We start from the raw sequence: 12,930 nt of genomic DNA, 5'->3' as shown, positions 1-12,930 counted from the left end.
CAGAAAGAAGAACCGGAAGAAAAAACACTGAAATCGGTGAAAAACCGGTTCCCCCAAAACCATATGAAAAAGAAAACAGATCCCAAAACAAAACATACAAAAAACACATGGGACGTTCTTTTCAGGACAGTCGACGTCTTGCATAATGTTTGCAGGAAGGCGGAGGAGAAGTGGACAAATGTTGGCTGACCGGGACAGGTGCCACACAACACAACAACTCGCTCTACATCCGCAAAAAAAGAAAAGGAAAAAAAAACTCACTATGAGAGAGATCGAGAAAGCGAAAAGGACAGGAGGAGGAGGAGACAGATCCAGGTCCAGCACGTACACTGATGGATGTATTTGTAGCGCCAAAAATTTAGGAGCATAATAATGTGGGTGAGTCATTTTCCACGGCACATATTGAACGGCCCAGCAGCAGCACGTCACATTCACGTTCACATTCACATGCGTGGATGGATGGATGGATGGATCTACGTACGTACGCATAGGCACAGTTGAAAGAAAGCGACATGGCACTGGAAAGAAAACGGTAGGAGCCACCCATGTCGGCCATGTTTCTCGTACTAAATTCAGGAAGCGAGCGCACGAGAAACATGCGTCCCACCCACGGGATTTCTTTATCTTTTTAATAATAATAACACATCGCCCCACCTCACCCACCTACCTGCAGTTGAAGCCACGGTGACGGCGCTCCCTCTGCCGCTCGCCGGGAAGCTAGCTAGACTTGCGCGCACCGCCGGAGGCGATGGCGATGGCGATGGCCGTGCAAGGTGAGGGCTTCTCCCCTCCCGGCTCTACTTTCTTCTCCTGCAAACTGCCAAGTGTTTTCTGATCTGGGCTTATATACTGGATCCTCCTCCGCTGCTGGATGCTGCTGCTGTCGACTTGCTCTTGCTTCATGTCTGTCTTCACAGCGTGAGTTCATCATCCATTCTTCGATTGCTTGCCCAGTTCATTAGCTATATATGCGATGTTTCGTTCCTCCTGATTAATGTGTCCTCCTCTGCTTGTGCTGCTGCAGCAGCTGGCTTGGTGGCCTTGCGTGCATCTTCTCCACCAGCCTTCTCTTCCAAATCCTGGTAATTAAGCCTAATGACATGTTGGCTCACTCACTCGCTTGCCTCTAAACAAAGCTGCATTTCTTTACCAACTGAACCAGGTCTTTCAAATATTTAAGCTTATATATAGAACGTACAGTGCTAATCATTTCTTCCAGTTACACACTCTGTTTCACTCACCCACTGTTTGCAATGTGCACTCACTCTCTGTTCCTATTTGTTCTACTACAAAGTATTCCACTCAACTGACTACATTGAAACCGTTGTGATTCAAATGTCTAGTTTTCAAACTACGGTGTAAAGCTGTTCATGTATCATTTTATCAATGATGTAAGCAATTACTTTGCTAATAATAATAATAATCTTGCAATCTCCCAGCACCACACGTCCCTCGCCTCGCCTTGCCTCTTTCTTCTCACCAAATTAGGGCCTCCCTTATACTTACTTGAGATTTCCTGCTGGCCCCAAAATTTCTTAGGTACGGCCCTGCAGCAATGGAGGAGGACTCTTCTTCTGCCCACAGTCTCCAAATGCCCCCTCCATCCTCAGCAGCAAGGACAGGACTGCCTACCACTTCCAGCCTCCCAAAAACTGGATCAACGGTATGTCTATGTCTCTTGTTACCTCTCTGGTTCCTTTTTAAGCTTCCTCTTTGCTTAGTTTTCTGGGTCATCTCTTGACTTTTGTTTGTCGCCAGTTATATATCTACTCTCTGATTTGGTGTGCTCGGTGTAGGCGCTGCAGTTAGATTGTGAGTAGTACTGCCATAATATGATGATAGCCATGTACTTTAGATGCTTCCGTAAAACCTCAATCGTACAATTTGGCTAAGTTGGGAAAAAATGGATTGGAACTTATGCAAAAAAATTGAACTATGGATGGAGAGATTTTGAAGGATTTGGGATTCATATAATTGGAGGAGGCTTCAAGATTTTTCCTGTTTTTTTCTCAACTTATTACTTGGATAGAGTTTGCTTTGTGAGTCGAGTGGAGGTATAGAGGCAATTTAAATCATTTAAATGGGAAGGGAAAGGAGGGAGAAATATTGTGACGTAGTGTCTATGGAATGGGTGTATGCCAATGGGGGAAAAGGTGGAGGATCGAACCATAGGAACAAAAAGCAAATACCCACGAGAGAAAACAAGACCACAGAGAAAAAATACGTATAGGATCATAACGCTGAAACTAGGGTCTTACATCATGTGTGTCTGAATTATATTAGACAGATCTATTATGCTCATACGAAAGTAATGAAGAACTGGCATGTTTCAAAATCTAGAATATCTATGGTCCTGTTTTACCAATAATCACATCCTATTAATTGTACATCTGTTGCAAGTCATTGACATTCCCTTACTTCTTTTCATATATTTGATGGATTGGATATCCTGGAAATCTACGACAACAAAAAAGATCCATGTGGTATGAATATCTCACGCACAAACACTTTTAAATAGTTAAATTGCAGCATTCTATCTTATACTGTATTCATAAAAATTTCAGGACCAATGTACTACAATGGCATCTACCATGAATTCTACCAATATAACCCCGATGGCTCCTTCAATCCCAATACCTCCTATAACATAGTTTGGGGCCATTCGGTTTCAACAGACCTCGTCAACTGGATCACTCTTGAGCCCGCAATAGAACCGGATACCCCAAATGACATAAAAGGTTGCTGGTCCGGCTCAGCCACAATTGTATCTGGTGATCAACCGGTCATCATATACACTGGCGTCATCGACATAGAGAAGCATCAGGTCCAAAACATCGCGCTTCCGAAAAACCGGTCTGATCCGTACCTGAGGGAATGGACCAAAGCAGGCAATAACCCAGTGATCCAATCAGGTGTACCGGGCTTGAACTCGGGGCAGTTCAGGGATCCGACAACCGGTTGGATCGGACCGGACGGACTATGGAGAATAGCAGTTGGTGCTCAGCTGAACGGCTACGGTGCTGCACTTTTGTACAAGAGTGAAGACTTCTTGAACTGGACTAGAGTTGACCACCCACTGTATTCATCCAATGCCTCCATTATGTTTGAGTGCCTGGATTTCTTTGCAGTATTGCCGGGAAGTAACAATGGACTGGACATGTCTTCAGCAATTCCAAATGGCGCCAAGCATGTTCTCAAAATGGGCATGAATTTCGGCGAAGACGTGTACGTGATAGGGGTTTATGATCTCAAACGTGATGCCTTTGTGCCAGATACTGATGACAGTCGGCTATGGCCGAGGATCGATTATGGCAATTTCTATGCTTCAAAAACGTTCTTTGACTCGAAACATGGAAGGAGGATCATATGGGCTTGGACTACCGAGACAGATAGTTCTTCAGATGATATTGCAAAAGGCTGGGCAGGAATCTATGTAAGAAATTCTGCCCTTAATTAGCTCCAATTTTGTCATATTGAAATAATGATTTAACAAATCAGTGAAACATCCTTAACTTCATTTTTTCTATTACATTTAGTCATTCCCCAGGACAATTTGGTTAGACAACGATGGCAAACGGTTGCTGCAATGGCCAGTTGAAGAGATTGAATCCCTTCGAATAAATGAAATCAACCATCAAGAACTAGAGCTGAAGAAGGGGGATCTATTTGAGATTAAGGGAATTGACACTTTGCAGGTAGTTTCCTTTTCACAAACGTTCATACCTGGTCTTCCAAAGAATTCCTTTACTACAAAAAGGGGCATGACAGTAAAAGTTGCAGGGTCTTCCGATAATTGTTAATTATACAGGCTGTAGCTAACCAGGCACATAATTTTCTTGAAACAGGCTGACGTCGAGATTGATTTCGAGCTGACGTCAATTGATGACGCCGACCCTTTTAATCCTTCCTGGCTTTTTGACACCGAGAAGCATTGCCGGGAAGCGGATGCATCGGTTCATGGCGGCATAGGGCCATTTGGACTTGTTATTCTGGCCTCCGACAACATGGAGGAGCAAACTGTTGTGCACTTCAGAGTCTACAGATCACAGAAAAATTATATGATCCTCATGTGCTCTGATCTAAGAAGGCTAGTTCTCTTTTCCACAAATGCATGTATCTATTGATGTCTGGAAGGAAACTGCAAAGAGAGTTTTTCATTTCTTTCCGCAGGTCTTCCCTGACACCAGGACTGGACACACCGGCCTATGGAGGCTTCTTTGAATTTGACCTTGAAAAGGAAAGGAAGATCTCTCTCAGAACTCTGGTGAGTTGTGTGGTTTTCGTGTCATTTCTCCTGTTATATGTTCACTCCCTAACAGAACTGAAAATGTACACCACTGTGCAGATTGATCGGTCTGCGGTGGAGAGCTTCGGTGGCGGTGGCAGGGTCTGCATCATGGCGAGAGTTTACCCAGTGTCACTTGTCGACGACGACCACCAGCCCCACATGTATGCCTTTAACAATGGCAGTGCAACTGTCAGAGTTCCTCACCTCATGGCGTGGAGCATGAGGAGAGCACAAGTGAGCGTTTAACACGGAGGAGCAATTCTAATTTGACATGTGATTAGAGGACCGTCTTAAATCTAGTCATTTGTTGTTTTCAATATTTAGCATGGGTATTTGAACTAGAGTCATGAAGTAGACGCCCACGAGCTATGATGTAAGTTTGCCGATATTTGGAATAAGAACAGAACCATCTTAGTCTCGTCATACTTTATGATTTCATATGTATGTTTACAGAATGCATGCTTAATCACTGGTTTTACATCTTATGCCCACTAGTATGACGCGGCTGCAATTGATTAATTAACCACAATGCCACAACTAGATATGCTTTGCTTGTAACATTTGTTAACCGGTTTTTCATAAACGTGCACACAACACAAGGAAGATGAGTAAGCAATACTTATTCATCGGCTTCCGGATTGATGCAGTTGGTAATTGTTTCGCTAAGACTTTCTTTCTGGATGTTTCAATGTGTTGTTACGACATAGGACATTACACCTGCATAGCAATCTACAGATACTACATGATAAGAATGAAGGTATAATCGAAGTTTATACTGCACTTTGTGCCAGCAGATTTGGCTGGGTGCTACCAGTATAATATTGGTTGAATCTTCAATACACCAACTTGGCTGGCACTGATAGGTCCCAACTCAAAGATAACAAGGGCTAACCTATCGTAGGCCTGCGCCCAAATCGACGCCGCCGCCATGAATCGAGAGGAGGATAAGGACGAGGGTACGGAGAAGGAGGAGGGAGGGGCGTCGCCATATCCGGCGCTGGCGTTGGGGGTGACGGCGGCGGAGAAAGAGGGGAGGGAGGACCGTGGTGGTGAGGGAGAATGCTGATGCGGGGATGCTGCCATTGCCGTGGATGGAGGTGAATTTTGAACAGGGGACGGGGTTTGCGGTGTACCAGGAACGATGTGTGCGTAGCATTTTCTTCCTAACAACCACAGTTTCTAAGTTGTATTACTGCGAAAATGCCTCCAAAAGCATTTTTTTCAAATTTCATCAAAATTCTTATTTCTATATTCCAAAAGATTATGAAAAAAATAAACATATACATGAAGTCATAATGTATACGTTGAAATGAGGGCTACTCATCCTCAAAGTCAATGAATTTGTCTTTTTTGCACAGGTCGCATTTCAAGGTATTTCATTCTGAATTTTTACACACATATACTTGCATACTTTTTTTCAGATTTTTTTGAAACCAAAAGGTTTGAATTTTGAAATTTTCAAAAATAAAGGGCTGCATGGAGCTCGGCCTCCAAAATGCCTCACTCGTACTATTGTCATTATATTTTTTTTTTACACCTGCATTATAATTTTTTTACAATCAATTGAAGGCCTGTCTTTTTTGTAGGTCAAACTTTTATATAATTAATGAAAACTATGAAGAATATGTTTTTTTAATCAACTGTGAAGAATATGTTTATTTGCGGGAAACCATGAAAAATATGTTAAGAGCAACTCTAACATATCCCTTATAAAACCGGTTTTGCACGTTTTTACAGTATGGCATGCGTTCCGGCAGAATAAGATCCTATAAAAACCTTTCATTTGTCAACAGGGTCCCTAAAAATAGCACAAAACACCCTCAAAAGGAAATCCAAATTATGACTGGTCCTGACCGACCGCTCCATGGCAACGCCGTCGACAGGACCTGCAGCTCCCTGGCCGGAGCGTCCTGATGCTGTTATGTTGTCTGCTGCCTAGCGGAGCCGGAGCCCATCTCTGCTTCCTCAAGAGGCCAAGAAGTACATCTATGCTTCCTCTCTGAGTATACCCTAACTGTGCTTCATGAGTGCTACAGTACACACTACAATCATGTACCACAAAGAAAACCAAAAAGCACAGAGAGAAAAGAGGAGTGTTTGCACTTACACACACTTGCAAACATGCCCTCGAGCCCGATTGGTTGCTTTACAACGGAGGAGTTTACCTCTTGTAATATAACTATGTTTCTGACACTGAATCAACGACACTTGTATTGAGATATCTAGTATAGTTAGCTAACTCTTCCCTTCGTTTCCTTTTAGTTTGTGTATTAAATTTGTCATAAGTCAAGTTTTGATCAACTCTATATTAAAAATTATCAGCATCTGTGATATTAAAAAACATATATATTCTTCTACAATGAAACTAATTATACCGGTTTGATATTGAAAATGTTGATAATTTTTTTGTATAAATTTGGTCAAACTTTATACAGTTTGACTTAAGAAAATGCTAATGCGTGAAGTAAAAAAGAAACAAAGTATCATTGCCGACATGCAGCAGCTACAAGACCAGATATTTGCTAGGCACAAGATTAACAGTAACACCGCCAAACGACAAAGCCCTTGTGCGCAGGAAAAAAGACCTACTAGTACTTATTTTTTTAAGGGGAAAGACAGATCCCGTAGATCCTTTTTAAGGGGAAAGGCAGATAGATATTTTTGAGCGGACAGAAACAGCTCAACAACTCCCTCCTCCGTCTGTCTATCTCTGTCACTCTCCTGTCTCCTCCTCTCCGGTGTAGGAGGAGGCGAGGCCAGAAGCGAGGAGGAGCAGCCGGAGATAGGATGGCGATGGCCATGGAAGGTGAGGGACTCCTCACTCCTAGCTAGCTACCTCCCGGCCACATGGAAGGTGACTGACTTGTATGTATGTGTGTATGTGTTGGTCCTTTGTGCTGCTGCTGCTGCTGCTGCCGCCTTGATGATGATGCTGATGTGTGCTCTGCCCACAGTGTAAGTCCATCCATTATCCGATTGTTTCGTTTTCTGTCACTCGCAGAATTGATGTTTCGCCTGATTGATTGCAGGCTCGCTCGACTTGCCTGTATCTTCTCCACCACCATACTTTTGCAGAGCCTGGTAAGCTAGCTTCAGTAACTCTTGTTTCAGTTAATTACTCGCTGTCTGCATCAGTGACTCTTTTTCTATACAAGTAAGTAGGGCCTGACTTGGGCTTTCTCAGGCATGGCCCTGCAGCAATGGAGAGAGAGGCTTCTCCTACCCCCAGTCTCCAAAGGTCCCCTCCATTGTCAGCGAGAGGTACAGGACTGCCTACCACTTCCAGCCTCCAAGGAACTGGATGAACGGTATGTTGTTCATGTCTCTGCTTCCTCTCTGTTTAATTTTCTGGGTCATCTCTTCACTTTTGTCTGTGTCCATTCATATAGTCTCTCTGATTTGGTGTGTTTTTCTCTTTTATATTGGTCCAAAAAAGCAAGAGATCTGATTGGTCACCGTTTTGCCTAACTGAAGAGGCAAGCTAAACCTAGTAGCCAATCTTAATTTGTAACAAAATGTAAGATGCTTTTAGCAATTGTAAGTGAAGCAAAAAACGTCCTATATTTTGTTATAGAGGGAGTACTTGTTAAAATACACATAATATTTTTCTTGGGCTGGCCCATATAGGCACGTTTCTGTGAATCACCCAATGGGTTTTGGGAAGCTCCCAGAGCTTCACGTTAGGGTTTTATTTCTGGTTTTTTGGCCTGGTTTTTTTTCTTCCGGATTATCTCTTTTCATTTTCTGTTTTTATTTTTTAAAATTTATGATTTTTTCAAACTTGTGATATTTTCACATCCTCAAACTATTTCAAATTCATGAACTTTTCTTAAATTCGCAAAAAAATCAAATTCACAAAAAAAAATGAATTTTCCTCAAATTCACAAACTTTTTCAAATTCGATTAAAAAGTATTTATGAACTTTTCTCAAAATTTTGAACTTTTTTTTCATAAACTTTTTAAAATTCCTGAAGTTTTTTAAAAAAAATTATGAACTCTTTTTTAATGTCACAATGTTTTCTAAAAAGTCAACGGTGAAGGTCCATGATCAACGGTAAATGGTCTAAGTCAATGCTGCGGTCTAACAATTTGTGCTCAAATATGCTCACAGGTCGCGGCCATATAGCTCGCACTGAGCGCCAGTAGCCTAAACTGGTGCTATAAGCGCCAATTAGGGGATAATAATTGATATTCTCAAGTTGCACTTCCCTTTTTTCGGTTAGGCTTGTTTCATATAGTCAAGGACCATGTCTAGTGAAGAAACAGAGGGAACAAAAATCTTCTAGTTGGGCTTATTGTTCCAATGATTTTTTTCTAAAAAAAATACATGAAAACATTTTTTTTCAGTTGGGGTCGCTCCAGTTGCGCGTGTGTTCCGTCATTTGTAATTGTGGACGGGATGCATCATGTGCAATTGCGCACGGACGACCACTATGCAACTGGTTGGACCCACACTGCTTGCCGGTGTATTATGCCCTTGCAGTTGTTGCACATGTAGTGTCCTCGTGTTGTTCTATGCTGAGGTGGCACACGTGTAATTAGTAGCAAAGTTTTTCTGAAAAAATGAAAAAAAAAAAATACCTGCACCAGTTGCACCCGGGTTACGACGCTTGAAATTGCGCACGGGTCTGTCGTGTGCAGTTGCCCACAGATGACAGTTGTGCGGCTGGTGTGCGTTGCTACACTTGCAATTGCCCGTGAGCGTGAAGCGATGGCCACGCAAATAGTAGCAAAGTTTCATCATATGTTGTTGCACGCGGATGGGTGTTAGTGTTACACCAGTTGCACATGTGTTGTTGTGCTTACAACTGCACACGAAGAGCGCATGCTTTCTTAAAAGTAAAACAAAAGCTATTTTAAAATAATAAAAAAGTCAGATTCACCCCAATTGCATATGGGTGTCATGCGAAAATACCCAATGGAACCTGGGTTCAGGTGCATCCCAATTGAAAAAATATTTTTAAAATATCAAAAAAAATTCAAAGAATTCAAAACTTTTTTTGTAACGAACATGGTCTAGTGTTATACTCACGTGTAAAGTTTCATGAAGAAATGACTTTTCTGGTCTTTTATTTTATGCGGTAAGAAAACAAAATTGGTTCTATATAAAAGGTACTCCCTCCGTAAACTAATATAAGAGCGTTTAGAATACTGTAGTAGTGATCTAAACGCTCTTATATTAGTTTACAGAGGGAGTATTATTCAAGTTTTTGGAAGGTGCAAATTTTTGTTTTGCCAAGACGAACACTGAAGTCACGGAACTTTATCGTGATTAGAAATCTCAGACCATGTTCTCCACAAAAAAAAAGTAGAATTGTTCGATTTTTTTCTTTTATTTTAAAATATAAATTAAAATGATATGCAGGGTGTGCCTGGAACCATGTCCCAAAAATCTACGTCATGTTACATGTGCAGTTAAAATAAAAATCGATGACATAGAGATAAACCATGTATCTTTGTTGTATGGAAAAAAATGCATATTTTGCTACTTGATTATACACAAAAAAAGAAACAAAAAACATCGGAAAATATAAAAATGTTCCACGAAACTAGGGGGTCACATCATGTGTCCAAATAATATTAGACAGATCTGTTATACCCATACGGAAGTAATGAAGCAGTGGATTTGTTTTGAAATCTAGAACATCTTTGGTTTTGTTTTACCAATAACCATATCCTATTAATTGTACCTCTATTTGACGTTCTCTCACTTTTTTCATATATTTGATGGATTGGCGATCCTTGGAAATCTACGACAACAAAAAAGATCCATGTGGTATGAATACCTCAGGCGCAAACACTTGCATAAATAAAAAGGAGAAGAAACTACATCTTATACTGCCTTTTATAAAAATTTCAGGACCAATGTACTACAATGGCGTCTACCATGAATTCTACCAGTATAACCCCGATGGCGCCTTTGACCCCAATGACTCCCTTATGAACATGGTTTGGGGCCATTCGGTTTCAACAGACCTCATCAACTGGATCGGTCTTGAACCGGCAATCAAACCAGATATCCCAAGTGACATATGCGGTTGTTGGACCGGCTCAGCCACAATTCTATTTGGTGTTCAACCGGTCATCATATACACTGGTCTCATCGACAGGAAGGCGAATCAGGTCCAAAACATTGCGCTTCCCAAAAACCGTTCTGATCCATACCTGAGGGAATGGGCCAAAGTAGGCAGTAACCCAGTGATCCAACATGTCATACCAGGCTTGAACTCGAGCCATTTCAGGGATCCGACAACCGGTTGGATTGGACCGGATGGACTATGGAGAATAGCAGTTGGTGCTGAGGTGAACGGCATCGGTACTGCACTTCTGTACAAGAGTGAAGACTTTATGAGTTGGACTAGAATTGAACGCCCGCTGTATTCAAACAATGCCCTCAATATGTGGGAGTGCCTGGATTTCTTCGCCGTAGTGCCGGGAAGTAACAATGGACTGGACATGTCTTCAGAAATTCCAAGTGGCGCCAAGCATGTCCTCAAAGTGAGCATCAATTCCTGTGACATGTACATAGTTGGGGTGTATGATCTCAAACGTGATGAATTTGTGCCAGACACCGTCCAAGATGACAATCGGCTGTGGACGAGGATCGATTATGGTACTTTCTATGCTTCAAAATCGTTCTTTGACTCCAAACACGGCAGGAGAGTCATATGGGCTTGGAGTAACGAGACAGATAGTTATTCAGATGATATAGCAAAAGGCTGGGCAGGAATCCATGTAAGAAAATCTACCCTTAATTAGCTCCTGTAATTACGTCATCTTGAAATAATGATTTAACCGATTTAACAAATCAGTGTAACATCTTTAACCCAATTTTTTTGTTACATTTAGTCAATCCCCAGGACAATTTGGTTAGATGGCGATGGCAAGCAGTTGATCCAATGGCCAGTTGAAGAGATTGAGTCCCTTCGAATAAATGAAATCAACCATCAAGGACTAGAGCTGAAAAAGGGAGATCTATTTGAGATTAAGGGAATCGACACTTTGCAGGTAGTTCCCTATTCAGTATTCACAAATCAACTAACTTGGTCTTCCAAAGAATTATTTTTATTTGAAAAAGTGTGATGGCAGTAAAAGCTATAGGATCTTCTGATAATTATTAATTACTTTATAGATAGTACATTTTTGGCAACAGAAAAATAGGCATATATATTTCAGACCAACTGTAACTAACGGCCGGGCACATAATAACAGGCTGACGTTGAGATAGATTTTGAGCCGACGTCCATCGATGACGCCGAAACTTTTGATCCTTCCTGGCTTTTTGACCCCCGAAAGCAGTGCCGGGAGGCGGATGCATCGGTTCATGGTGGCATAGGGCCATTTGGACTTGTTATTCTGGCCTCTGACAACATGGAGGAGCACACTGCAGTGCATTTCAGGGTTTACAAATCAGAGCAAAAGTACATTATCCTCATGTGCTCTGATCTTAGAAGGTTAGTGTTTATGCTTTTTTGACTTCATTTTTGTTACCCTTGATTTCCATAAATGTCTATATCTATTGATGTCTGGAAGGAAACTAAAAAGAAAAAATTTCTTTTCTTTGCACAGGTCTTCCCTGAGACCAGGACTGTACACACCAGCCTATGGAGGCTTCTTTGAATTTGACCTTGAAAATGAAAAAAGGATATCCCTCAGGACTCTGGTGAGTTGGGAGGCTTAATTTGTTTCAGTAATTTCTCCGGTAATTCAGTTGATGACGGAACTGAAAATGGGCGCCATCGTGCAGATTGACCGGTCCGCCGTGGAGAGCTTCGGCAGCGGTGGCAGGATCTGCATCACGGCCAGAGTTTATCCGGTGGCACTTGTCGACGACGGCGCCGCCCACATGTATGCTTTCAACAATGGAAGTACCACGGTGAGAGTGCCACAGCTAAGGGCATGGAGCATGAAGAGAGCACAGGTGAATGTGATGAAGGGTGGAAGTGTGATCGATGCTTAGCACAGAAGAGCAATTCTAGTCAGACGTGTGATTGAAAGACTGGCCACGCACTTGTTGATTTCAATATTTACCACGTGTATTTGAACTTTTGAAGTTGTGGCAATTGGTAAGTAAGCGTAGTGCTTGTTGCCAACAACGATTTAAATTCACTGAGGTTTGGAATAAACAATATGATGAATCATTGTTGCATAGGCTGGCTATATAGCTCATGGTACAAGTATTTTACGCCTCATCACTTATGCACACCAAACAGGCTTCACTGCATATGATGAAAAAGACTCGAATGTACCTTATGTTGTAGCCTCGTTGCCGTAGAAACCAGCAGCTTGTCACTGTTGAATATATGAGCAAATTACTACGACATTTAATCTGAATAAACAGTAAATAAATCATTCATGACCGACAATAACAACTTTCACTGTTGGTGTTTGGATTGAAGATGCCATGCCACCAAGGTATCTTGTTCCAACTCCCTAACAACTCACCAAGGCATCATCTGCTACTACGAAAAACCGCTGGCATCTCTTTCCATTTCTGTTCAGAAAGAGTCCATAAATAAATCAGGGCTAGCAAGGGTAAATTAAGTAGACAGAGTGTACAGCATGCTCAAACAAGAAATCTCTGGATTTTGTCTTCCCAAAACTTCACCATGTTTCGTCGAACACAACCGGAGCCGAAGAAG

The 12,930-nt window shown here is 41.8% G+C and overlaps 2 protein-coding genes across 6 annotated transcripts; both read left to right on the top strand.

Annotated features, from left to right (window-relative positions):
• The first annotated feature begins 578 nt into the window (after nucleotides 1-578).
• LOC778386 (beta-fructofuranosidase, insoluble isoenzyme 4) lies at nucleotides 579-4,711 on the top strand. Of its 2 annotated transcripts, none has more exons than XM_044544607.1 (9): nucleotides 579-773; nucleotides 1,025-1,082; nucleotides 1,540-1,663; nucleotides 2,475-2,483; nucleotides 2,565-3,433; nucleotides 3,537-3,695; nucleotides 3,846-4,087; nucleotides 4,171-4,264; nucleotides 4,346-4,711. In XM_044544607.1, exons 5-9 carry the CDS (start codon nucleotides 2,570-2,572, stop codon nucleotides 4,532-4,534), a joined length of 1,548 nt encoding a protein of 515 aa, XP_044400542.1. In that variant the 5' UTR covers nucleotides 579-773; nucleotides 1,025-1,082; nucleotides 1,540-1,663; nucleotides 2,475-2,483; nucleotides 2,565-2,569; the 3' UTR covers nucleotides 4,535-4,711. The 2 variants fall into 2 exon arrangements, with proteins under 2 accessions (XP_044400542.1, XP_044400541.1); XM_044544606.1 differs by having other exon boundaries at nucleotides 610-918.
• A 2,198-nt stretch (nucleotides 4,712-6,909) lies between these two features.
• Nucleotides 6,910-12,437, top strand: LOC123123944 (beta-fructofuranosidase, insoluble isoenzyme 4). Of its 4 annotated transcripts, XM_044544602.1 has the most exons (10): nucleotides 6,937-7,094; nucleotides 7,318-7,369; nucleotides 7,424-7,442; nucleotides 7,473-7,596; nucleotides 10,056-10,064; nucleotides 10,149-11,023; nucleotides 11,138-11,296; nucleotides 11,501-11,742; nucleotides 11,858-11,951; nucleotides 12,036-12,437. In XM_044544602.1, the coding sequence occupies exons 1-10, from the start codon at nucleotides 7,076-7,078 to the stop codon at nucleotides 12,246-12,248; spliced, it is 1,806 nt and encodes a 601-aa protein (XP_044400537.1). In that variant the 5' UTR covers nucleotides 6,937-7,075; the 3' UTR covers nucleotides 12,249-12,437. The 4 variants fall into 4 exon arrangements, with proteins under 4 accessions (XP_044400535.1, XP_044400537.1, XP_044400536.1 ...); XM_044544600.1 differs by lacking the exon at nucleotides 7,424-7,442 and having other exon boundaries at nucleotides 6,910-7,094; XM_044544601.1 differs by lacking the exons at nucleotides 6,937-7,094; nucleotides 7,424-7,442 and adding an exon at nucleotides 7,126-7,142.
• The last annotated feature ends 493 nt before the right edge of the window (nucleotides 12,438-12,930 follow it).

The sequence above is a fragment of the Triticum aestivum genome, chromosome 5D (genome assembly GCF_018294505.1).
Source record: "Triticum aestivum cultivar Chinese Spring chromosome 5D, IWGSC CS RefSeq v2.1, whole genome shotgun sequence".
Lineage (NCBI taxonomy): Eukaryota > Viridiplantae > Streptophyta > Magnoliopsida > Poales > Poaceae > Triticum > Triticum aestivum.
The sequence above is the reverse complement of the archived record's forward strand: the minus strand, read 5'-3'. Positions and strand labels throughout refer to the sequence as shown.